General features: G+C 42.7%; 1 protein-coding gene across 2 annotated transcripts; it reads left to right on the top strand.

Annotated features, from left to right (window-relative positions):
- The first annotated feature begins 21,200 nt into the window (after positions 1–21,200).
- srp9 (signal recognition particle 9) lies at positions 21,201–24,344 on the top strand. Of its 2 annotated transcripts, none has more exons than XM_059982585.1 (3): positions 21,201–21,359; positions 22,161–22,211; positions 23,837–24,344. In XM_059982585.1, the coding sequence occupies exons 1-3, from the start codon at positions 21,288–21,290 to the stop codon at positions 23,954–23,956; spliced, it is 243 nt and encodes an 80-aa protein (XP_059838568.1). In that variant the 5' UTR covers positions 21,201–21,287; the 3' UTR covers positions 23,957–24,344. The 2 variants fall into 2 exon arrangements, with proteins under 2 accessions (XP_059838568.1, XP_059838567.1); XM_059982584.1 differs by having other exon boundaries at positions 21,205–21,359; positions 22,161–22,229.
- The last annotated feature ends 2,543 nt before the right edge of the window (positions 24,345–26,887 follow it).

Here is a 26,887-nt window from a genome sequence, read left to right on the forward strand (position 1 = left end):
AGTAACTCAAGCCACCAAGACCAGGCCAAATCCTGATAATAGGGCAAACAAAACTGTTCACAACTCTAAATTTCCCACACTCCTCAGATTTGTTACTGTTTTTGGTAACTTTAAATGGTCCTCTTTGGATCTTATACCACCCTTAACTATTTCTGAGTCATGGTTAGATTACTTTTCAAGTTTTTGTATCAGAAGGGAATATAGTTCCTGCAACCATTCCTTCAACATTAGCCATTGTCTCTCCACTGTCATATCTTTCATGAACCTCCTCAATCCATCACGGCCAATGCATTCCCCCTTGCTTTGTCATAGTTTAAAATTAAGACCCTAGTTTCAGAATGAGAGATTACTTTCCATTTTAATGAAACATTTTACCACATTTTAGACACTTTTCACTAACAGATATCACACAATGAGTAATTAACTGACCTATTTGCTTTGCACAGAACCCAATGCTATATAATTGTGTATATCTTGTGTTTTAAGGTGGAGACAATTAGACCATAAGACATATAAGCAAAATTAGGCCATTTGACCCATTGAGTCTGCTGACCCATTTCCCTCTCAACCCTGTATTATTGATGTGACTCAGACACTGCAGTATATTGAATAACCACGTTTATTCAACAGACTTCCATTTTCTTAACCCCTGTTCTGACGTCATACGCACTCTGACCTACAAATACTCACACAGTACATTACATCCCCATTCTCAAGGTTTTTTTTACAAACTGTGAATTACCAAATCAATGACATCCCCATTCTCAAGGTTTTTTTTACAACACTGTGAATTACCAAATCAATGCCTCCAGGTATGACTTTCTTACATTGCAACAGCCATGACATAAATTTAAAAAAAAATCTTAACTTCGACATTGTATCTTACAATACTAACAACAGTATATTTTCTTTACTAACATAGACTAATAAACCTTTTATTTCACACCTTGGAACTTATAACATGTGTGTCTTTGCCTCAAACTGTGTGAGACTGTAGGTAGATCTAGTCTCTGTATCTCACTGGAAGTTTGACTTGTCTCCCAGACCGTGTGCAATACAACTGTGACTGTGCTTGTCCTTCATCAGAGTCAGTCTCTTGAGTGACCTCTGTGTCTTTGCGGTCTGCATTTCCACCTCTGTCGGCCTGCGCCGAACCTTCACCTTCATTGCGCCATGAGGTTTCAAAGCACCCCTCACTCTTGGTGTTGTTTGTTTCCATGTCTGTATCTGGAAATGTCCTGTGCGTCTGTACGTGGAAACTCCCTCTCGCCTGTCTTCAGCAGTTGCTTCCTGTTCCTTCTGTAGACTCTTCCACCCAGCATGCGAACTGTGAAGGATCTTGGTTGCTGATGTCTGTTCACAACCACAGCTGGTTGCCAAGAGCCTCCTCTCTGACATTTTCACCTGTATGCAGATCTGGCAACTGTCTTGTATGTCTGTCACAGCAGCTCTTTTGCTTTATTTGCTTGTCATGTACTCGAAGATTACCTTCAGGAGTCAGTAGAGTTGTGGATGTCGGCAGTTTGGACTTCAGACGATGCCCCATCAACAGCCGTGCAGGACGGAACCCCACACCCTCAATCGGTGTGTTGCGGTATTCAAGCAGAGCAATGTACGGGTCACCGTTGCTGCTTTGTGCCTTCTTGAGCATGTTCTTGACAGTTTGTACAGTTCTTTCTGCTTGTCCATTAGACTGAGCGTGCCCTAGACTGGAAGTAACATGTTGAAATTCCCAGCTTTCTGAGAACCCTCTGAACTCACCACTGGCATATTGTGGACCATTGTCACTAACCAAAATATCTGGAATACCATGTCTTGTGAATGTCGACTTCATTGAATTCTGATGAGCATTTCCTGTCTCATTTGGTTTGGTATGATGAGTTTTGCTGCTTTGAACATTAGTCCTGATGCATAGCTGATTTCCTCTTTAAATGTCCCGTATTTCTGTATTTCTTTTGGAACATCTTTTCTTTCTGTTGGCCATCCATTCATTGTAATGTCTCTTAGCATTTGCATTTCAGGATCATCTGCAGTCGCTTTCCTGAACATGTTCAACTTCACCTCAGAGATGGGTAGCTGAGGTGTAACCCTCCAGCTCTCTTCCCAGCAACTCTTCCTTTTGCTCTTTGAGATAAGCACGGCTCAAAGCATCAGCAGTGGCTTGTAGGTGACTGTGAGATTGTACCTCTGTAGCTTGAGAATCATCCTTTGCAGCCTCATAGGAGCTTGGTGAAGTGGCTTTTTGAAGATACTCTCAAGTGGTTTGTGATCACTCTCAACCTGGATTTCTTTGCCATATACATATTGATGGAACTTCTTACACCCATAAACTATGGTGAGTAATTCCTTCTCGATTTGAGCATATCGGCGTTGACAGTCTGTAAGTACTCGTGATCCATACGCCACAGGCCTCCCATCCTGCAGTATAACAGTTCCTATTCCCTCCGAACTGGCATCCACAGACATCGTCACCAGTTTATTGACATCATAGAACTTGAGTGCTGGTGCATTGGTAACCAATTGCTTCAATGTGTCAAAACTTCTCTTTTGTTCATCTTCCCAGTGCCATTAAGTGTTGCTCTCTAGTAGCTTTCGAAATGGAGTGCAGATCTCTGATAAGTTGGGAATGAATTTGGAAGATACTGTATCATGCCAATGAACCTCAATAGTTCTTGCTTATCTTTGGCTGGTGGTAGCTGTACCACAGCCCTGACCTTTTCATTATCTGGTTTTAGCCCATCAGTGCTGAGTATGTGACCTATGTATTTGATCTCTGTAGTTCTGATCTTATATTTACTTTTGTTCAGTTTTAGGTTGTACTCATGTGCTCTCTCCAGGAGCTTCCTAAGTCTCTGATCATGTTCCTCAATTGTGTCACCCCATACCAGCAAAGCATCAGTGATATTGACCACTCCGTCCAGGCCTTCAATCATTTCTGCCACGGACCTCTGGAATACCTCTGACTCAGGAGAAATCCCAAAGGGTAGACGCAGGAAACGATATCTCCCTATGGGCGTGTTGAAAGTGCATAATTTGGAACTTTCCTCATCCAGCTTGAACTGCCAGAAACCTTGATTTGCATCTAATACTGAAAAGTATTTCACATTAGGCATGTGGGAGACAACCTCTTCAATTGTGAGCAGCGGATAGTGCTCTCTTTTGATGGCTCGGTTGAGATCTTGTGGATCCATGCAAATCCTCATCTTTTTTTCTGCGACCACTGTCACCATACTATTCATCCGGTCAGTCTGTTCTATTTGTCTCATTATGACTCCCATCTGATCCATTCTGTGTAGCTCCTCCACTACTCGATCCCTGAGAGTAACTGGAATCTTTCTCGGGGCATGCACGACTGGTGCAATAGTTGGATCAATGTGGATATGGTGTTTCCCTGGTAAACATCCTATTCCAGAAAACAAGACAGCAAAGTCTTTGAGAATGTCATTTTCTTTCTCAACACCATAGATTCGCTTCACCAGGCCTAGCATTGTGCATGTTGCTTTGCCCAGTATTGCTGGAACATGTTCCTGTACTATCTCAAACGCTATCTTGTGTTTTTGTCCTTTGTACACACAGGTGAGTGTTTTCTTTCCCAATGGCGCTGTCTTGTGGCTGAAATATGCAACAAGCTTGCAGGTGGATTTTCTCAGTCTTCCTCTGATGTCCAGTGAGTTGAATGTTTCTGCTGACATTACATTGTACTTCGCCCCAGTGTCAAGCTTAAATGTCACATTCCTCCTATTTATTATCAGATCTTGAGTCCAATCATCTTCATCCTCCATCTCTGCATTGTCAATATTCTTGATGCATACCTCCTGTTCCACTTCAACTGTGCCAATGAACATGCCACTGTTGCCCTCACTCTGTTTCACAGCATGCATTTTCCTTGCGTGCTCCTGCGATATGCACATCTTTGCAAAGTGATTTCTTTACTGGCATAACTTGCATGTCTTACCGAAGGCTGGACATTTTCTGTATCCATGTTTATAACCACATCTGTTGCAGTTAACTTCCTCTTGATCATCCTGTGGAGCTGGCCTTGTCCTACTCGTCAGTTTTCACAGTTTTTATTTTGTGCACTTCAATCTCTTCATTAAGCACTTTAACCTGACTTGACGTGATCTCGCTGGCATGCAAACATCAATCGCCTTTTCTAATGTAAGCTCTATAGCCTGTCTCTCACATGATCATCTCGTATGCCGCATACAATCCTGTCGCATATTAAAGAATCATGCAGTTGTCTGAACTCACAGTTCTTTGCCTTGTTCTTCAAATCTGTTACATAGGTGTCTTTGGTCTCTGTCGGTCCTTGAGCCCTCGTAAAAAGTAAGTGTCGGATGTACGGTAGGTTTTTTCTCAGTTTGCAGTAATCTTGAAACTTTTTCTTCAACACATCAATTTTATCTTGTTCATCAGCTTGGAAGACAAACATGTTGCAAATCTTTATTGCCTCTGCCCCTGCCACATGCAAAAACGTAGCACATTGCACTTTCTCGGTCTTTTCAGCTACGCCACTAACGGTGCAAAACAGCACAAACTGCTGGATCCATACTTTCCAGTTCCTAGCAAGATTACCTTGTCGGCATAAACTCAATGGTGGCTGTAACTGTGACATCTTTTACTCCTTTTTTTCTCGCAAACTACTTCTGACACCATGTAGTATCGATGTGACTCAGACTCTGCAGTATATTGAACAACCATGTTTATTCAACAGACCTCCATTTTCTTAACCTCAGTTCTGACATCATATGCACTCTGACCTACGGATACTCACACAGTATATTACAAACCCCATTCTCCTGCCTTCTTCTCCCATAACTTTTCATGCCCTGACTAATCAGAAACCTATCAACCTCTGCTTTAAATAAACTCATTGATTTGGCCTTCACAGTTATCTGTGGCAATTATTCCACAGATTTACCATCCTCTGGCTAAAGAAATTCCTCCTGATCTCTGTTCTGAGGTTGTGTCCTCTGGTCCTCGACCCCCCCCCCCCCCCAACTGTGGGTAACATCCTTTCCACATCCACTCTATCTCGGCCTGACAATATATGATAGGTTTCAATGAGGTCTGCTCCCCACCTCCACAATTCTCCTAAGCTCCAGTAGGAACAACCCTAGAGCCATCAAAAGAAAGCATTAAAAAAAAGGCTCCTAACTGAAGAACAGCTTATATTTAAAAGAGCAGTGGAAATCACTGTGTCAATGGAAGCCACAGAGACACAATCGAGTTGCAGTCAGGATTGAAAGTAAGCGTGAACAGAAGCGTCTAAACAGAACAGAACAGGCCTGGCCGAACAAATTGTGTTACCATTGCTTTAAATGTAGATTTAATGGTTAAACTTGCAGAAAATGCAACCAAGTAGGACACATTTCAGGATGTCTATTTTATAATTTCTCTGACATTAAATGTACCTTTGAAACATACAAAGAGCATGTCTCCTTCTTCTCCTCCTCCCTCCTCTCCCTCCCCTCCCCCTCTCCCTCCCTGTGACTCCAAACTCCCTCTGTCAGTAAGTCAGTATCATTTCATTTCACTTTCTCTCTGATCCCCCAACCCCAATCAGTCCATCTGATTAGTCCTGATGAAGGGTCTTGGCCCGAAATGTTGACAGTGTACTCTTCTACATAGATGCTGCTGGGCCCGCTGTGTTCCTCCAGCGTTGTGTGTGTTGTTTGGTTTCTTCTTCTATTTACGGCAGTTTTGACACATCTGGGTGCATTACTGCCCTCCGCAGGATGTATAATTAATTATAGAATTTCAAGAAACTCAAATTCTTGAATATAAACTAGTCGCATGTAGAAATTGAATAATAAACTCTTCAATCAGATGGTGGTTCTCTTGGTGGTCAAACAAAGATTTAATAGAAAAACAAAATACATTTAAGTCAGAGAGCCTCTTGAACAATATGCTTCTTCCAATTTTATATCAATTACAACTCAGCAAAACATGCTGAACTGTCTCTGGACTACCACGGTCACATAATCCAGTAGGATCTTTTCCTATTACCTTTAAATAATAGTTTAACCCACAATGCCACAACCTAAGTCTTGTTAATTTCACCATATCTCTATGATTTAAAGAGTAACAGTCTGAGACCTTTTTAACTAGTGGGTGACTAGAAAAGAAATGCCTTCTCTTTAATTTTTTCCAATCCTTCTGCCACTTCTCCTCTAAACCCCTTTTTATCCTACTTCTCAATTCTACTCTGCCTAGGGGTACTGTAATTCCTACTTGCCCACTCTGTAAGGAAGACTTTGCAATGCCATCCACGATTTCATTTCCCTCCACCCCAGCATGCCCAGGTATCCATGTAAATCTGACTTCACAACCCATCTTCCCTACTCTAAACAAAACTAAGAGAATCTCGATAACTATGTCAGGACAAGCTTTTGATTTATTCCCTTTTATAGTCTCTAAGGCAGACACAGAATCCGAGCAGATGATAACCCTGCATGGTCAAGTGTCTTCTATCCACCATAAGGCCCAGAGGATTGCTAATAATTCTGTTGCAAAGACAGAAACACCATCTGAAACCCGGTGACCAATCTCAACTCCAAGTTGAGACACGTACATCCCAAATCCTGCCTTACTGCTCTCTGGGTCCACTGAGCCATCTGTAAAAATCTTCAGATAAGATCCTCATTTATTATTTAAATATTCATTTACGATCGATGCTGTTGAAATTGCTTTGCTTCCTTGAAGCTGAAAAAGGAGGAGCAGGTCTACTTCTAATTCTGGCAAAAGCCAAAAAGGAACAGGTGGCAAGCAAATTTGGTCAGCTATGTCTTCCTCATTCAGTTTCAATTTCACAGGCCAGATATTAACCAAATCTAAAAATGGGTATCTTTTAATTTTACATTGGCGCTCTCCTGCAAAAGACATTTTGATGGACAGCTATGATTGAAGCCATTTAGTTTTGCCCAATACTGCAGGCCCAACTTAAATTGTCTTAAATGTAGAGGCGCTTCTCCCATCTCCACACATCATGCAGGGACTGATTTTGTTCTAAGAGCTCCACAACAGAGTCTGAGTGCTTTGGACTGCACAGTGTCTAATTTTTCAAGCACTGCCATAGCAGCAAAACCATAAGCAATACAACCATAATCAATAACTGATCTAATCATAGCTAGATATATTAAGTACATAGTTTCCCGCCCTGCTCCCCAGTCACATCCAGCAATACCTCTCATAACATTTAAAACTTTCTCACACTTTCCAATTGTTTTATCTATATGAACCCTCCAAGTAAGTCTTTCATCAAACCAGACACCTAAAATACCTTGACATTTTCTAATGGTGATCATATAGACACAATTCACAATCAGGAATCTTTCTTCTAAAGCCAAAAATCATATATTTGGACTTAGAAGCAGAAATCCTGAAACCCCATTTATTTGCCCAGTTTTCAACTGATCTTAAAGCCTTTTGTACCTGCTTTACTTGACATTTCTTCTATTTTTCCAGATTGCACCATCGTCTGCAAACAACAATTTGCCAAATCCTGTCCCTACCTGATCGAAGGTATCATTTATCATGACATTAAAAAGAAGTGGACTAATGACGCTTTCTTGAGGGTTACCATTACCTATTTTAACTGACTTGGAGCTTGTTCCGCCTATTCTTACTTGAATTGTCCTTTCCCTAAGAAAATCTTTGATCCAATTAAACATTCTACCTCTAATTCCCGCATCATAGAGTTTAATTAATAAACCATCCTTTCATAGTGAGTCATATGATCTTTCAATATCTGGAAATACAATTACTTCTCTATTTTGAAACGCTTTTTTAATATCATGATCTAAAAGGGCAACAGATTCCATTGTTTATCTTCCAGTTCTAAAACCACTTTGATAGGCATCAAAATGTCCCTTAGTTTCTAAAAAATATACAAGTCTGTTGGTGACCATTTGTTCCATAGTTTTACAAAGTATTGCAGTTATAGGCCGATATGAACTAGGACTAGACGTGTCTTTACCTGGCTTTAAAACCGGAGCTACCAGCTTACATTCTATTGGTAATTTTCCTTCTTTCCACACTGAATTAAACAAAGCTAGCATTTCTATTAATACAGTCATCTAAATGCTGAAGCAATTCATTTTTTTTGTAATTTATTTTTATTGAAGTTCATCATCAAACATTTCCATTTGATATATTTCAGATATTGTACATATATATCATATAGTCATACACTATATGCCACAAATCTCCACATAATAATTATCTTAGGTATACACTTACAGAAAAGAGAGGAAAGAAAGAACAAGCAAAAGAAGAAAACTATGTACAAGTAGGGAGTGATCGGTTTTTTACAACATATTCATTGATTTATGAAGATAAAATCAGGTCAGTGAGGTGTTATGTAGTTAAACCAGTTTTCCCAGTATGAATCAAATTGTTCCAACTTTTGTCCCAAAACCAGAGGGATTTGGACCAGCTGGAAAAATGGGCTGACAAATGGCAGATAGAGGTTAATACAGTATGAGGTACTGCACTTTGGAAGGAAAAACCAAGGTAGAACATACAAGGTAAAATGTAGGGCACTGAGGAGTGCAGTAGAACAGAGGGATCTAGGAATACAGATACAAAATTCCCTAAAAGTGGTGTCAGGGTAGTAAAGAGAGCTTTTGGTACATTGACCTTTATAAATGAAAGCACTGAGTATAAGAGTTGGAATGTTATGGTGAGGTTGTATAAGGCATTGGTGAAGTCAGATTTGGAGTATTGTGTGTAGTTTTGGTCACTGAATTACAGGAAGGATATTAATAAGGTTGAAAGACTGCAGAGGAGGTTTACAAGGATGTTGCTGGGACTTGAGAAACTGACTCACAGAGAAAGGATGATAAGGTTAGGACTTTATTCCCTGGACCGTAGAAGAATGAGGGGAGATTTGATAGCGGTATATAAAATTATGATGGGTATAGATAGAGTGAGTACAAGCAAGCTTTTTCCACTGAGGCTAGGGGAGAAAAAAAACCCCAGAGGGCATGGGTTAAGAGTGAAGGAGGAAAAGTTTAAAGGGAACATGGGGGGGGGGGGTTCTTCTTCACACAGAGAGTGGTGGAAATGTGGAATGAGCTGCCAGATGAAGTGGTAAATGTGGGCTCACTTTTAACATTTAAGAAAAACTTGGACAGGTACGTGGATAAGAGGTTTTTGGAGGGATATGGTCCAGGTGCAGGTCAGTGGGACTAGGCAGAAAAATGGTTCGGCACAGCCAAGAAGGGCCAAGAGGCCTGTTTCTGTGCTGTAAATTCCATGGTAACTTATGAGTAACAGACGCTGTTATCTTCTCCATTTTGTAAATGTCCATTGTAATTTCCATCCATGCATTTAAGGTTGGGGTCTCCTGTGATAACCATTTCCTAGTAAGAGTCTTTTTACCAGCCATCAGCAGTATATTCATTATTAAAGATGTCTTGTAGGGCATTGTGCATCCCACTCCAATAGTCTTTGATAACGAGGCATTCCCAGAAAATATGATAATGGTTTGCATTTTGATTTCCACAATTTTTCCAGCAAACTGGGAGGTTACTATCGTAATGGGATTTCTGAGAGGGCGTAATAAAATGTCTTATCAAGTTTTTCCATCCGAATTCCCTCCATTTCTGTGAACTGGTACACTTCCATTGATACCTTCATATTATTGTCCATTCTTCCTCAGATATAGTTATCCCTCCTTCCTTCTCCCATTTTGTTTTAATCTATGAAGTTGAATGTTTTTTAAGATTTGACAAACCCTTATACACGCTTGAAATGATTCTACTACCGTTATCTGAATAATATGCTTTTCTAAATAGCTTTATCAAACATGTTATTGCCTTGGTTAAATTTTTTACCGTCCTTTTAACATATTGTCGCATCTGTAAATACTGATAAAAGTCTTGTTTTTCTAATAAGTGTTTCTCTTTAAGCACTTCAAAACTGAACAGTGTTCCTTCTTTCATTATGTTGCAAAGAACTGTTAAACCTTTAGCTGTCCAGTCCTTAAATCTAGCATCCAGTTTATTCGGCGTAAAATCCGAGTCATATGCACACCATTTAAGAATTGCTGTATCTCCCTCTAGTTTATATTCTTTTTTAATAGTTTTCCATATTTTAAGAGTCCATTTCACCCATGGGTTATCAATAGTATTTATGTACCTTTGTAGGTTGTTCTCAGCCAAAATTGCCTGTATGGGGATGGGAAGTATCCCCTCTTGAATGTTTTTCCATTGAGCAACACATGATGGGTTGTACCAACGTATCACAGCTCTGAACCGTGCTGCAAAATAATAATCTCTAAGGGAAGGTAGGCCCCATCCCCCCTTTTCCTTGGCTAATAGCAAAGTTTTGAGACAAACTCTAGGCCCTTTACCTTGCTAAATACATCTTGATAACATTCTGTTCCATTCATTGAATTGATTTTGATTCATCTCTATTGGTAGGGTCTGAAAGAGATATAATAGTCTGGGCAGTATATTTATTTTAATAGATTCAATCCTTGAACTGAGACTGAAAAAAGGAATTAGGTTCCATCTTGTTATATCTTCTGTATTTTTTTTATATATAGGCTGATAATTGCATTCTGATAATTTTGCCAAATCTTTTGGCATAATGATACCCAAATATTTGAAAGATTCTGTTTGCCACGCCCAGGGATATCTACTTTCAATTTCTCTTGGTGGGCTATAGTTATATGAAAGTAATTGGGTTTTATCTATGTTGATCTTGTTATCCTGATAATTGACCATATTGCTCAAAGGATTGAATTAATTGAACATAAAGAAGATATATAAAGGAGATACTGAGTGAGGTAGTTCTCTTTTGGAAGAGGACAGCGAGGCTTGAGAGGAAGTGCGGCGGCGGCCATTTTCAAATTGTCCAATTGCTTCTCAGATCGGAGTTCTGAGAGGCGGGACTGCGCAGGCGCGTGAAGGAGGCCCGGAAAGGAGGGAAGATATATAAAGAACGCCGCCTTAAGAAGCGGGCAGCGGAGTGAGCCGGGCGCAGAGTGTAGGGCTTGGGCTCAGAGGGCTTAGGCGGAAGAGGGCACAGTAGGCTTATCTTTTAGTTCTTGTATTTTCAGTTATTTGGGAGGTATGAGTGTGAGGGCAGCTTGTTGTTCTTGGTGTCGGATGTGGGAGATCCTGGAGTCTCCGAGCCTCCCGGACGTCCACATCTGTGCCAGGTGCGCTGAACTGCAGCTCCTGAGGGACTGAGTTAGGGAACTGGAGCTGCAGCTCGATGACCTTCGCCTGGTCAGGGAGAGTGAGGAGGTGATAGAGAGGAGTTACAGGCAGGTGGTCACTCCGGGACCACGGGAGGCAGATAGGTGGATTACAGTCAGGAAGGGGAAGAGGCAGGTACTAGAGAGTACCCCAGTGGCTGTACCCCTTGACAATAAGTACTCATGTTTGAGTACTGTTGGGGGGGACAGCCTACCTGGTGGGAGTGACAGTGGCTGATCCGACCCTGTAGCTCAGAAGGGTAGGGTTAGAAGAAAGAGGTCCATAGTAATAGGGGACTCAATAGTCAGGGGCTCAGACAGGCGTTTTTGTGGAGGTGACCGGGAGTCCCGGATGGTAATTTGCCTCCCTGGTGCCAGGGTTTGGGACATTTCTGATCGCGTCCAAGATATCCTGAAGTGGGAGGGTGAAGAGCCAGAGGTCGAGGTACATGTAGGTACCAATGACATAGGAAGGAAAGGGGAAGAGGTCCTGAAACGAGAGTATAAGGAGTTAGGAAGGCAGTTAAGAAGAAGGACCGCAAAGGTAGTAATCTCGGGATTACTGCCTGTGCCACGCGACAGTGAGAGTAGGAATAGAATTAGGTGGAGGATGAATGCGTGGCTGTGGGATTGGAGCAGGGGGCAGGGATTCAAGTTTCTGGATCATTGGGACCTCTTCTGGGGCAGGAGTGACCTGTTCAAGAAGGATGGGTTACACTTGAATCGTGGGGGGACCAATATCCTAGCGGGGAGGTTTGCTAGGGCTACAGGGCGGACTTTAAACTAGTAAGATGGGGGGGGCGGGAGACTATTTGAGGAGGATATGGGAGAGGAGGTTAGTTCACCAGTGGAGCAAATAAATAGACAGTGTGTGAGGGAGGAAAGGCAGGTGATGGAGAAGGGATGCGCTCAGCCCGAAGATGTAGGGGAGAAGAAAGAAAAGGATAATAAATTTGAATGCATTGTTAGGGATGGAAAGAGAGGAGGAGATGGAGAGAATCTTAAATGTATCTATTTTAATACTAGGAGCATTGTAAGAAAGGTGGATGAGCTTAAAGCGTGGATTGATACCTGGAATTATGATGTTGTAGCTATTAGTGAAACATGGTTGCAGGAAGGGTGTGATTGGCAACTAAATATTCCTGGATTTAGTTGCTTCAGGTGTGATAGAGTAGGAGGGGCCAGAGGAGGAGGTGTTGCATTGCTTGTCCGAGAAAATCTTATGGTGGTGCTTTGGAAGGATAGATTAGAGAGCTCCTCTAGGGAGGCCATTTGGGTGGAATTGAAGAATGGGAAAGGTGCAGTAACACTGATAGGAGTGTATTATAGGCCACCTAATGGGGCGCGTGAGTTGGAAGAGCAAATGTGTAAGGAGATAGCAGATATTTGTAGTAAACACAAGGTGGTGATTGTGGGAGATTTTAATTTTCCACACGTAGACTGGGAAGCTCATTCTGTAAAAGGGCTGGATGGTTTAGAGTTTGTGAAATGTGTGCAGGATAGTTTTTTGCAACAATACATAGAAGTACCGACTAGAGATGGGGCAGTGTTGGATCTCCTGTTAGGGAATGCGATAGGTCAGCTGACAGATGTATGTGTTGGGGAGCACTTCGGGTCCAGTGATCACAATAGCATTAGCTTCAATATAATTATGGAGAAGGACAGGACTGGACCTAGAGTTGAGATTTTTGATTGGAGAAAGGCTAACTTTGAGGGGATGCGAAGGGATTTAGAGAGAGTGGATTGGGTCAAGTTGTTTTATGGGAAGGATGTAATAGAGAAATGGAGGTCATTTAAGGGTGAAATTATGAGGGTACAGAATCTTTATGTTCCTGTTAGGGTGAAAGGAAAGGTTAAAGGTTTGAGAGCACCATGGTTTTCAAGGGATATTAGAAATTTGGTTCAAAAAAAGAGGGATGTCTACAATAGATATAGGCAGCATGGAGTAAAGGAATTGCTCGAGGAATATAAAGAATGTAAAAGGAATCTTAAGAAAGAGATTAGAAAAGCTAAAAGAAGATACGAGGTTGGTTTGGCAAATAAGGTGAAAGTAAATCCGAAAGGTTTCTACAGTTATATTAAAAGCAAGAGGATAGTGAGGGATAAAATTGGCCCCTTAGAGAATCAGAGTGGTCAGCTATGTGTGGAACCGAAGGAGATGGGAGAGATTTTGAATGATTTCTTCTCTTCGGTATTCACTAAGGAGAAGGATATTGAATTGTGTAAGGTGTGGGAAACAAGTAAGGAAGTTATGGAACCTATGACAATTAAAGAGGTGGAGGTACTGGCGCTTTTAAGAAATTTAAAAGTGGATAAATCTCCGGGTCCTGACAGGATATTCCCCAGGACCTTGAGGGAAGTTTGTGTAGAAATAGCAGGAGCTCTGACAGAGATCTTTAATATGTCATTAGAAACGGGGATTGTGCCGGAGGATTGGCGTATTGCTCATGTGGTTCCATTGTTTAAAAAGGGTTCTAGAAGGAAGCCTAGCAATTATAGACCTATCAGTTTGACATCAGTGGTGGGTAAATTAATGGAAAGTATTCTTAGAGATAGTATTTATAATTATCTGGATAGACGGGATCTGATTAGAAGTAGCCAGCATGGATTTGTGCATGGAAGGTCATGTTTGACAAACCTTATTGAATTTTTTGAAGAAGTTACGAGGAATGTTGACGAGGGTAAGGCAGTGGATGTAGTCTATATGGACTTCAGCAAAGCCTTTGACAAAGTTCCACATGGAAGGTTAGTTAAGAAGGTTCAGTCGTTAGGTATTAATGCTGGAGTAATAAAATGGATTCAACAGTGGCTAGATGGGAGATGCCAGAGAGTAGTGGTGGATAATTGTTTATCGGGATGGAGGCCGGTGACTAGCGGGGTGCCTCAGGGATCTGTTTTGGGCCCAATGTTGTTTGTAATATACATAAATGATCTGGATGATGGGGTGGTAAATTGGATTAGTAAGTATGCCGATGATACTAAGGTAGGAGGTGTTGTGGATAATGAGGTGGATTTTCAAAGCTTGCAGGGAGATTTATGCCGGTTAGAAGAATGGACTGAACGTTGGCAGATGGAGTTTAATGCTGAGAAGTGTGAGGTTCTACATTTTGGCAGGAATAATCCAAATAGAACATACAGAGTAAATGGTAGGGCATTTGAGGAATGCAGAGGAACAGAGAGATCTAGGAATAACTGTGCAGAGTTCCCTGAAAATGGAGTCTCATGTAGATAGGGTGGTGAAGAGGGCTTTTGGAACGCTGGCCTTTATAAATCAAAGCACTGAGTACAGAAGTTGGGATGTAATGCTAAAGTTGTACAAGGCATTGGTAAGGCCAAATTTGGAATACTGTGTGCAGTTCTGGTCACCGAATTATAGGAAAGATATCAATAAATTAGAGAGAATGCAGAGACGATTTACTAGGATGTTACCTGGGATTCAGCAATTAAGTTACAGAGAAAGGTTGAACAAGTTAGGTCTCTATTCATTGGAGCGTAGAAGGTTGAGGGGGGATTTGATTGAGGTATTTAAAATTTTGAGAGGGATAGATAGAGTTGACGTGAACAGGCTGTTTCCATTGAGAGTAGGGGAGATTCAAACTAGAGGACATGATTTGAGAGTTAGGGGGCAGAAGTTTAAGGGAAACACGAGGGGGTATTTCTTTACTCAAAGAGTGATAGCTGTGTGGAATGAGCTTCCTGTAGAAGTAGTAGAGACCAGTTCAGTTGTGTCATTTAAGGTAAAATTGGATAGGTATATGGACAGGAAAGGAGTGGAGGGTTATGGGCTGAGTGCGGGTAGGTGGGACTAGGTGAGATTAAGGGTTCGGCACGGACTAGGAGGGCCAAGATGGCCTGTTTCCGTGCTGTGATTGTTATATGGTTATATAGTTATAAAGAGCATGTTGGTTGCCCTAGATAGATCAAAATCTGTGTAATAAGCCAATTTATGCTCTGTCCCTTTAATAGTAATTCCCCTGATATCTTCATTTTTGTCTGATGTATTGAGCTAATGGTTCCAGATATAATGCGAAGAGTAGCTATGACCATGCACAACCCTGTCTCGTGCCCCTTTCTAGGGTAAGACTATTTGATAAATATCCATTGATTTTAATCCTAGCAGTAGGGTTGTCATATAGTGCCTGTTTAGTTTTAATAATTGTCATAGAAACCAAATCTATGTAAACTCTGTAAAAAAATTCCAATTAACCGAATCAAATGCCTTTTCAGTGTTACGAACCCTGTAACTGGGTCACTTACCAGCAAAGATAGAGGGGTCCGTTAAAGTCTGATGGTACTATTTTTAACAGTATTTATTAGTAAAAATACACAAAAATAATATCAATGCAAACATACAGATAATATACGTCGTCAATACTAAATCTAAAAGCGCGGGTATAATAATAATTAATAAAAATAAGCTCTATTGTTGTCTAGGGGATAAATGTATTGTTGTCTGATGGAAATACAAAAGTCACTCAGTTCATTCAGGCTGCAGCCTTTTGTTGGAGAGAGAGAGATTTTTAGAAACTTGCCGGCTTTCCTTTTTTATGATTTCGATCCGTCGGAGTCTCGTTGTCGTGGCCGTTCACTTGTGGCCTCTCCTTTAGCTAAAGCCGTTCTTCCGTGGTGAGCCCGCCAACCCAGGCAAGGGAAGGACGCACACGAGCCCCCCACCGGCTGTTGCTATTAAACACTGTCACGGGATTTCTAGCGTTTCTCCTGGTGCGTCTGAAGGGGTTGTTCCCCAGACCTTCTTTTATCCTTACTCACGGGGTCTCAGATGTCAATCAGGTTGGGATGATGCAATCCCTCAACCAGCCCACTCTGGTTGTCCCCTGAGGGCTTCAATGAATAGTACAGTACTCAATACACAATTCCGTCTCCAAGAGACAATAGCCATTATCAGGGCTTTTTGTTTCGCTGAGGCCAGGACACATTCCAAACCTTGAGGATTCTGTGTGTCTTTCTCTCTCATTTCCTGGGTCCCAGATCCGAATTAATAGTGATCTTGCGATTCTCAAAAAGGAGGGGGCAACTTTGTACCCTTCGGCCCCTCAGAGTTGTGGCACATTCGTAACATCAGCGTCCACGCTTATCACTATTGCTTCGATTTTATATGATCCATAATGTGAAGTGTCCTTCGTATATTGTCTTGTGTTTGGCGTTGTTGTATAAAACCCGTCTGATCATTATGTATCAGTATTCTGTATTGGAATAGTCAACTGAGCAACTTTATGAATTAGAGAACAGAGGGATTCATTCATTCGAGCCCTCGCTATCAATCTCTTCTATTATATCCACAGCTTTTTCCTGGTACTCATCCCAACGGGCCAATGAAAAATTATACCTAGTAGCCCTCTCCTCAACTTCTACTATCAAATTTCTACCAAATTTACATAATATAGGATAGTGATCACTTCCTAGTGTGTATTTGTCCCATCCCATTCCCATTCCCCAACCCTGGCTAAGTTTGAGGAAGTGATTGATAAGTCTAAGTAACTACAAGTATTCTTTACAATATTAAATCTTGTAGACCTTCTGCCATTTAGAAGTACCATGTTATACTTATCTAGAAACTCTTCCACTACCACTCCATTACTATCTTTACTTTCACTACCCCATATAGGATTACGGGTATTGAAATCTCCAACCCCGATTACTGGGGATCTTACCTTATTCATAATTTTATCAAAATCAGATAACATCATATTACATGGATTATAAAAGTTAATCAAAGTTGTTTGACCACGAGAGCTCCAAACCCCCACAGCCACCATTTCAAGGTTAGGTTTAAAATCAAGTCTTCTAAACTGAAGTCTTGTTTTTATGAAAGTTGCACACCCTCCACCAGATTTACCTGTTCTGTCAGCTCTCAAGCTATCATATCCAGGGATCACAACATCTAAATGAGACTTTAACCATGTCTCCTGTATACAAATCAGGCTTAACTTTAAAAGTTGCAACAAATCTTTTTAATTCTTGACCATTTGCAATTAAACTTCTTGCATTCCATTGTAATATTAAAAACATCCAAATACTAATTATCGGCCTCTTCATCCACATAAAGCTCCTCCATACCCTCCGACCCCGACAACTGGGAAGTATTCAGTGATTATTTGTCTGTCATATACTCATGTAATTTTTCCGGTAAAACCTGTTTCATATCGAGGAATCTCTGCAACTCCACAACTAATTTTATCATATCCAACCTCTTGGTTGTAGTTTTAGCCCCGACTAGTACATCAACAACATATGCCAAAAAAGACTCTTTAGTCATCAATAACATGTCTGAAGGAACCATAGTTGGAGAACGCAGAATGTGCTGACTTCCCATCAATCCAATCTTTTCTTTACTTATCCCTTGCTCTCTATCAACTTTCTTTACTGCCTTAGCATATGATACTTTTTGTTGGTCACTAACAACCTGAATCTGCTTTGCCTTGATAAAATACTCACATCCTCTGAACGCTGCTACATGGTCCCCTCCACAATTACTGCATTTAGGTGCCGCTGCCTGATACACTTTAATATCATGATCCTCTCCACATTTCACACATCTTCTTTTACCTCGACACGAACCAGCAACATGTCCAAATCTCTGGCAATTAAAACAGCACAAGGGAGGTCTAATATATTCTCTAACTTGTTAAGACATGCTCCCAAGATAGACTCTAGATGGAAGAATGTCACCTGCAAAAACCTGTGGGACAGGAGAATCCCAATCCCAATTCTCTCGATTTTAATCGCTTAGCTTCAATCACTTGACCACCTTTAATATTCTCCAAAATTTCCTTTTCATGCCAGACCAAATACCATACACAACCCCCCCTAATTCCCTTCCTTTCTTTTGGAGTAATACACTCTACTTTCACAGCCAGTTTTCCCACCGTTTTAACACTGCTATATTGGTCAACATCTTTGCAAGAAATTTTCAGCAATCCATTATACAAAATCTTGGCCTGAAATCCTTTACCTATTTGGTTCTCTAATGCTGCTGCCATTTTCAAAGGATTAAGGGCTCTAAATCCTCCTTCCCCTTCCTTCTGACCTTTAATTTTATACAGAACTACAGATTCCTCCAAGTCACCCATTTTCCTCAATTTGTTGTCCCCTATTACATCGGGACTTTCAATTGCTGCATCTCTTTGTTGGCTACCCTTACTTCTGGAGTATTCCACAGTCTCCCACCCTCCTCCTTCAATCTCAACCTCCTCTTCCCCCTTTGCAGCCATAACTAACCCTTTCAAACTACTAGGCTGAATAAAGGGGAAGAAAATAAATTAATAAAATATGGAAAATTAAACAAACTGGCCAACCAAAAGTTAAGGGAAACCACCACTGATCGCACATCAAACAATACTTCCACCCTGTCCAGCCCAGCTACCCTTCCAGCGCCGCTCGCCAAAGAAGCTCCCCATCGAAGCTCTGCCCTCTCTCTTTATCTCCCTCTCCTGATCCCATTATCATCCCTCTGCCACTTTCTTTCCTCGTTTGGATTCTTCTTCTTGTTTTATGGTAGTTGGTACCCAGCTTAATGGTGATCAGATGATAGACTTACATTCTAAATCCCTTCACACACACACATATATATATATATATATACACACACACTTTATCCTTCTTTCTTTGGCCATCCTAGTACCCTATTCCTGCTTATCCATCATATCCTGTAAAAAAAACAAACCCTGTATCCCTTAAGAAAGCTAAAAGTACCCTGACCTGTGCTCTCTCTCACCCATGCCCAGTAACCCTTTTAATGTGAATTCCTGCACCCCCAGTTCCCTTAGATTAATTCTCATCATCTCTCTCTGTATCCCATACTTACTGCAACTCAGAATTACATGTTCTACTGACTCCTCTTCCTGACATTTCTCACATAAACCTGTCTGGTGTTTCCCTATCATTTTCAATGTTTTGTTTAGTGCACAGACTAAACCTAGTCAACACAGTTTCTTCTCTTCTGCATCCACTTGCCTACCCTAGTACCTGTAACACTCTTTTGTATTTGATATACATGCATCCCTTTCCCCTCTCTGTCCCATCTTTCTTGCCACATTTGGAGGATTTCCCCCCAGATTACACACTTAGCCTCTGCTTTACTGATACTAAAGTGCATTTCTATATTTTCTTTCTTTAACACCCTCTTTGCCAACTCATCCACCCTCTCATTCCCCTTCACCTCTACATGAGCTGGAATCCATAGAAATTTAACCTGACCTCCCTGATTTGCAACTCTTGTGTCTGACTGAAGGACTTCATAAAGTACATCTTGCCAGCTATTTGAATGAAAATACCTTAAACTTGCTAGAACTGAGGATGAATATCAACACTTTGACGAGTCTAGCTTTCTCCACCCATTGCAACGCAACCAACACTGCCAATATCTCCACTGTATACACTCCTAACTTATTAGATGTTCTGCTGATTCCAATTTCTTTTGCTGGTATAGCCACCCCAAACCCTGTCACTCCTGTTTCAGGTTCCTTAGCACCATCTGTATAAATCTGAGTATAACCACTATACTTTTCCATCACATGATAGTTAAATACACTTACCAAATCAGTTTTATATCTTTCTTTCCTTTTTACCTCTAACAAATGCCAGTCTATGTCTGGCCATACAATCTTCCATGGAGCTCCAACTGGATAAACTACTGAAGGACTAAACCTTAGATTAAACACTCCACATTCTTTAGCAATATCATTCCCTACCCGACTAAAGTTATCCCTCTGAAACCTCCCATTCTCCCAGCACTCCTGCAACATTCCTTTAGCAGGGTGAGAATCATTGTGCCCCTGCAAATCAGCCCAGTAGTTTGCCATCAATTGCTTCCTTCTTAGTTCCAAAGGCATTCCTCCCAATTCTACCTGCGGGGCTGATACTAGTTAAGTTTTAAAAGCCCCACTGCACATTCTCAAAGCCTGAGATGGAATCAAAACCAGAGACCTAGCTGCTGATCCATATGCTACACTTCTTTAGTCCAACACAGATCTTACTAAAGCCACACACATTCTCTTCAACGCTGAACAACTTGCTCCCCATTCCCTACCAGTCAAACATCTCATCACTTTTATTACTTTTTTACATTTCTCAACTTTCCTGATCCGATCTCCCCATGTTAACTGTGAATCAAATATAACTCCCAGAAATTTAAATGATCCAACCCTTTCTAATTCTATCCCATACATCATTAACTTCTTCCCTACCTCAATTCTTTTCCTGGTGAAACATTCAGTTTGAGTTTTCTCTTCTGAAAATCTACATCCCCAATCATAACCTCACTCCACCACTTGCTCCTTGTAGCTTCCTGATTAAATGCTTTGTGAAGACATCATTGATCATAATGATGAAAAGTAATGGGCTAATCACACTACACTGCGGTGTGCCATTTCCCACGATGTACTGATTTGATAATTTTGACCCGATCCGAACTTGAATTTTCGTACCGAACAAAAAATCTTATCCAATTAAAAACTCTCCCACCAATCCCCATTTTGTGCAGTTTAATTAACAATCCTTCCTTCTACATCATGTCATGGGCTTTTTCTATGTCAAAAAACACTGCAACTACCAACTCTTTATTTGCCTGGGCCTTTCTTATTTCAGTCTCTAACATTATCACTGAGTCCATGGAATTCCTTCCCTTCCTAAAACCACTCTGATAACTTGCCAGCATTCGTCTCTTCTCAATCTCATGCGATAACCTTTCTGTTATCATCTTTTCCGTTCACTTGCATATGTTTGACGTTAATGCTACGTTGTTTGGATTGCCGGCAACTGGAGAGGTTCTCCCCTATAGGTCCCTCTGATTGGCCGCGACTTGTGATAAGTCTGAGCGTGATTGGATGCACAGACCTGTTTGATTTTGTCCCTGCTCTCTCATGTAGCTCCTTCCCATTGGGCGCCTGCTCCTGATCGCTGTGATTGGTGGAGGCTTCTTTACTATCGCTGAAGCTGATTGATTGTTTCTTTCGCCATACCAGACCGGCTCCTGTGATTGGCTGCGCCTCAGCGAGCGTCCGCTGGTGATTGTTTCCGGTGTCCGTCAGAGCGCACGGCGGCCTGGAGACCATCGGCCATGACCTACATCCCGAGTTGGGAGGAGTTCGTCCGGGCGGCCGAGAAGCTCTGTCTGACCGAGGGCATGAAGGTAGGCTACGGGTGGTGGTGGCTGTGGCAATGGGATCGGCTGTAACTCAAATCATGTCGGACGGAGGCCGTCAAGGAGGATGGGGACAGGCGGAGTGGGGGGGTCGTTGTAGGTGTGGGAGCGGGAGGATGGGGACAGGCGGAGTGGGAGGATGGGGTCAGGGTGGAGTGGGTGGATGTTTGGGAGTGGGAGGATGGGGATAGGGTGGAGTTGGGGTCTGTGTAGGTGTGGGAGCAAGAGGATGGGCAGCAGAGGAGTTTTGTGTCTGACTGAAGCCATGAAGGTGATATGCCCAACAGTCCCCTGTACTCCCATCCTCATTATCTGTCAATGACACCAACCTTCCCTTAATCTCTACGCCCCCCCCCCCCACCAATTCCTCCTCTGTGTGTCATTCTCCGAACATCCAGCCACTACCCACACCATTCCTCTCCCTCAGGAGCACTGACAGTACTTCTCCCCATCTCATCTACCCCCTCCCACCACTATCCACCAATTTCACTGTTCCCCATGGAAGCCCCTGTGTCACCCTAGTCTCCTCCCCATATCCCCTTTCCCTCACCATCTCTTCCACCATCCCACATTCCCAACTCCTGATATCATCATATCCTTCACCCATGCATGAGCCCTTTCACCCCTCTTACACTTTGTGCCCAATCCTCACCGTCTCCTTTCTCCTTCCTGATCTCTCTGACTTTGACCCTGCTCAATGTCACCCACTTTGACTGTGCCGACAGGGACTCTGTCCCCCTCTTGTTCGGCTGCTAATCTCAGCTCGGTGTGTCTTTTTTTTCTGTACAGGTGCGAGTGGTCATCAAGTACCGACACTGCGCTGGCCTTCTGTCTATGAAGGTGACTGATGACGTGGTGGTGAGTGTGCTGCTGCTGTCTGGAATCTCAGCATGGGGCTGGTACCCACGGCTTGGCACAGGGCATGGGTGTTGCAGACAGCCACTGCTCTTTCTGCCCCTGCTGCTTGAGGGTCATTCAGCCTGGTTTGTGGTTGCTGAGTCCACATTTCCCCAGTGTGGCACAGACAGGGCTACACCAGCCTGTTGCTGCTTTGGAAAGTAGGTGGGAGGGTTTGGTAATCGGTGGGTTTGGCTGTGCTGCTTCCTGTGTATGGGAGGGGGTGTTGGGGGAGGGGTGGGTCACTGGGACTGGCTCTCCCAACTCCAGTGAATGAGGTTGGGGCGATCACTGGGATCTGCCGTCCCCAGTGGGGGGGGAGGGGGGGGCAGATGTGTTCAGAATCAGATATATTATCACCAGCTTACATGACATGAAATTTGCACGTTCTGTGGTACAGTGCAAAGACATAAAATTTCTTTATATTATTTAGTGCAATAAAATAATAATGAATTTGTGTACAAGGGTTCATGACTATTCAGGAAACTGGTGTCAGACAGGCACAGTGTGGGGTCTGTGCAGGTGTTGGAGTGGAAGGATGGTGAGAGTAAGAAGCCGTGTCAGCTCCCTCCAGTGAAGAGGTTGCAGGGGGGTGGGAGTCAGTGTCAAGAGAAGTTGGGGTTGGAGGGATGGAGGTCCTTTAGATGAAGAGGGTGTTTCTGTTTTCAGGACTTGAACAGGGATCAGTGCCAGCGTGACAAGCCGCTGGTATCGGTGCTGGAGGCTTGATCAGCTCCTCGTGTGGAGTGGATCTCAGACCACATGTATTGTCACTGACTTAGATGATGTGTAATTTGTTTTGCAGCAATCTGGTGCAAAAACATATGACTGTAAGTTGCGATAACAATTAAAATGACACAAAGTAAAGACGTACAATCGTACATTTGTAAGAGTTTTTGGTGGCATACTGAGTCTCCTCAAACTGCCAGTGAAGTCCGGCCACTTACGTGCCTTCCTGATTGCATCAAAGTGTTGGGCCAGGAACTTCGAACAGCTCACCCTTCCCACCACCAGCCCCTCAATGGGGACTGGTGTGTGTTCTCCTTATGTTATCCACAATCAGTTCCTTTGTCTTCCTGACGTTGCGTGCGGGGTTGTTTTTGTGCCACCATTCAGCCAATCAATGTACCTCACCCCTGTACGCTTCCTTGTCACTGAGGTTTTACTAGCAACTGTGGTGGTGTTGGGTGATTCTTGGGACATAGGCGAAGTGGGTGAAAATCCTTGAAGAGTGAATGGCTGAATGTGAGCCATGGTTTAGACCGAGATGGGGTGTGTGCTTTAAATGGATTTTCCTTTGGTGATCGATTTATTATTGTCATACGCCTTCTGTGTAGATCAGTCCAGAGAGGAAGAGCAAAGGAAAATAATGAGCAGAATGCAGAACAGCGTTGCAGAGAAAATGCCGTGTAGGTAGACAACAACTTAGGCAAGATCGTAATGAGGTAGATCATGAGGTCAGGAGTCCATCTTCTTGTACAAGGAGACCATTCAATAATCTTATAACTACAGTGTGTAAGCTGTTCTTGAGCCTTTTTCACAATCTCTTCCCCCTTCCCTCCCACCAGTGCCTCCAGTACAAGACAGACCAAGCTCAAGATGTCAAGAAGTTTGAGAAGTTCCAGAACCAGTTGATGCGTGTGATGGTTTCACGGGAATGCCGTAGCAGTCTGATGGAGATGGAGTAAAGCCGGGGATTTGCTGCTGGACCCTTGATCAGAGGGAACAGCAAAGAGTTTTCTTGTGTGATGCATCTTGGAGAGAGGAGGTTGGGGCATGTGGACTGCTGGATGGAGGTGGTTTGAGGGTTGTGGGCGGGTAGAGTTGGAGATGCACCTTCCATGGGAGGAGATTCTGTTTCCTGGGACAGGGAATGTCCTCTCTGGTTGTTGTTGGGACAGCAGTGTCTCAGCAGACTGGCCTGAGGCAGCTATGACCTCCCCCACTGCACAGTTGCATCGTGTTTGTAGTCACCATCACTCCTCCTTGAATAATCTGCAGGTTCTGTTACTGTGGGGAAGCTGCCATTTCGTACAGAGCTCAGACAGTTTACTGAAATAAATTATCTTTGGTTGAGTCTGTCTTCATACCCTTCCTCTGTCCTGTCACTCAGCACTTGAGCCCCGGTGATGACTCCCTTCCTATGGCTATCTTGTCCTGGGTGTAGCATAGAAAGAATATATGTGAGTCATAGAGTAAACCAGCATGGATACGGGCCTTTCAGCCCAAATAGGTCTGTGCTGATCATCCAAATACTCTCAATTTCTTGCATTCAACCCATATCCCTCCAAGATCCAGTTCTCCATATATCCATGTACCTGTCCGGCTAATTGGAGCACATAGAGACCAGTACTTTTAATTGCCCCAATTAGCCAAAGTTTCATGGAGTTAAGAGAAACTACTGTTTTAGTTAACAAATTATGTATAATGGATTCCTGTTAAGTGGGGCAGTTGCTCACTTGGGACGACTCAAAAAAAAACTAATTGAGAAAGTAGCTGAGATGCACTTTGTTTATTTGGGACACTGTCCTGCTTAATTGGGACAGGAGATTGTTGCTGAACAGTTTCTAACCAGCATCAGTCACGTGCACATGTGGCCATTAGCCAAGCATTCAGGCTTGGAGATGCTGGGAACAGCCAGGAGTGAAAATAAAATGATTTCACTACTTCAAGTTCGGGATGACAAAGAATTTGAAGGTATTAACAATCTTGAAAATGTTGATTTGGAGGATGCAATCATTGAAGGCATTCTATGAAGCCAGTCCATTATCTACACTGATTTTTGTGAATTCAATGGTTATCTGTTGTATCCGATGATGGCGGGAAACCTGTAGGGGAGAGTTTAAAGTGGAAAAGCCGGTGCACTGGGTAGTTCCACTCTCTAACCTCAGAAGTCCAGGTCCAGGGTATGAGTAGTCGTCACAGCAGTTTGCATTGAATGACCATGACTTCTCTGTATTGAAATACCCCTTTGCTCTCCTCAGAGTTTTGCAGAACTGCCTTCCTGGCTGTTGGATTTCACTGTAGATCTCATCTGCCCAGTCCAAAGGAGCTGGCTTTGATTGCTAGGACAGGCGGGTCCCTATCTTACTGGCTAACCTCACCTGGTTTAGTCCGCTTGTTGAACAATGTACCAGGGTGTGGCCTCTGTTGAATGTAAACAGCTGCTTTCAGCCACAGATAAGAGCAGAGTGTCTGGTGGGGACAAAAGGTGAGTGAGCTGCTCCAGATCGGACGTGACAAGCCCCTTCACCAGAGATGCTGCCCCTTCCTGGCCACCTCATACAACCCTTTGTTCATTTACGGTCAAAAAATACTTCGCATGTACACTGAATGAATTCCTCCGTCACCAACTATTAGTATATAATAGTCTTTAGTGCTATACTGGCATTGATAATGTTCTAATCTGTCTATTTCATTTAAATACATGAAACCCTTTTTTAATAGGCATTTCTAGAGATGCAACTCATTAGCCTCTCCCTAACGACCACTGGACTCAGCAGTGAGAAACTCCCCTTTCTCAGACTCTGCATGTCTAGGGTCAATATGACCTGGGTCCCACCAAACCCGGGAGGCTGGGGTGTGTGATTTACTGTCCCCGTGCAATTGTCCGTCGGCAGGAAATAACAGATCCAACACTGCATACAATTATAAAGGAAGTATATTTATGAATGTTAACTTAACCAAAGAGTTATAAAGAAAAAGAAAAAACATAAAAAGGGCCCATTATAATTATAGTGAAATGTACACAGGTTGGAGCTCAAATCTTCTGAAAACAGTTGTGTCCAATGTACTCATGGTGCCGACAACTGTTCACTGACCCCAAATAGAACTCAACCCTTGGGCTCCATCAGATCACGCATTCCCGTCGGATCAAATCCGATGGCTGGATCTCTCAAGCTTCTCCCCCCATCTCCTGCAGAAAAAGATCTCAACCCACCTCAGTGTCTGTCACAAAACCTCTCCCCCAGTGTTCTCTAGAACCGTCTCCCAGTTCCACCATCCTAATTGGATGACACAGCATTCCTAGGCATCCCTTATCTTTAATGGTAATTCAAGCACTAGCAGCAGAATGCACTGCTACAGAAAACCATTACATGAAATACCCTACCACATTAGCTATAAAGCCTTTACCGAGGCATTTCACTCTTCCACCACCAAAAATAGTCATGTCCTAATGACTTTGAAATTTATCAACCTATAATTAATAATGGCTTTCAAAGGGATTTTGTGATATCAGGACCTCCAATCAATTTGTGAATGGTAGTGACGTATCTGGTGGAATAGCCGCAACACTGTTTCCATGGTGTGACATCGGCCAGCCTTTCTGGGATTGTCAGACCTCCTTATCCCATCATCTACTTTAAGTTTCAGACACTCCTTGGGATCTTTCCTGTCTGTGTTGAGGCCTCCCCTGCCCATTACTCGTGCCTTACGGCAACTTGGATTCTCCGTCACTTGACTGAGCTTAGAGTCATTCCCAGTTACTTTGGAGCCCAGTTTCCCTTCATTGTCCAGCAGCAAGTCTGTCCACTGCTAGTCTCCGGAGCCTTCTACGTCCGCATTAGTGTGGGGACGTTTGGGAATCTCTTCATCAATTATTGGGGAGTTTGCATAAG

The sequence above is a fragment of the Hypanus sabinus genome, chromosome 10 (genome assembly GCF_030144855.1).
Source record: "Hypanus sabinus isolate sHypSab1 chromosome 10, sHypSab1.hap1, whole genome shotgun sequence".
In the NCBI taxonomy this organism is placed as follows: domain Eukaryota; kingdom Metazoa; phylum Chordata; class Chondrichthyes; order Myliobatiformes; family Dasyatidae; genus Hypanus; species Hypanus sabinus.

Coding starts and splice junctions, on each gene's coding strand:
- srp9 (XM_059982584.1), top strand. CDS start 21,288: ATGACCTACATCCCGAGTTGGGAGGAGTTCGTCCGGGCGGCCGAGAAG. Junction 21,360..22,160: donor GTCTGACCGAGGGCATGAAG/GTAGGCTACGGG, acceptor TTTTCTGTACAG/GTGCGAGTGGTCATCAAGTA. Junction 22,230..23,836: donor AGGTGACTGATGACGTGGTG/GTGAGTGTGCTG, acceptor CCCTCCCACCAG/TGCCTCCAGTACAAGACAGA.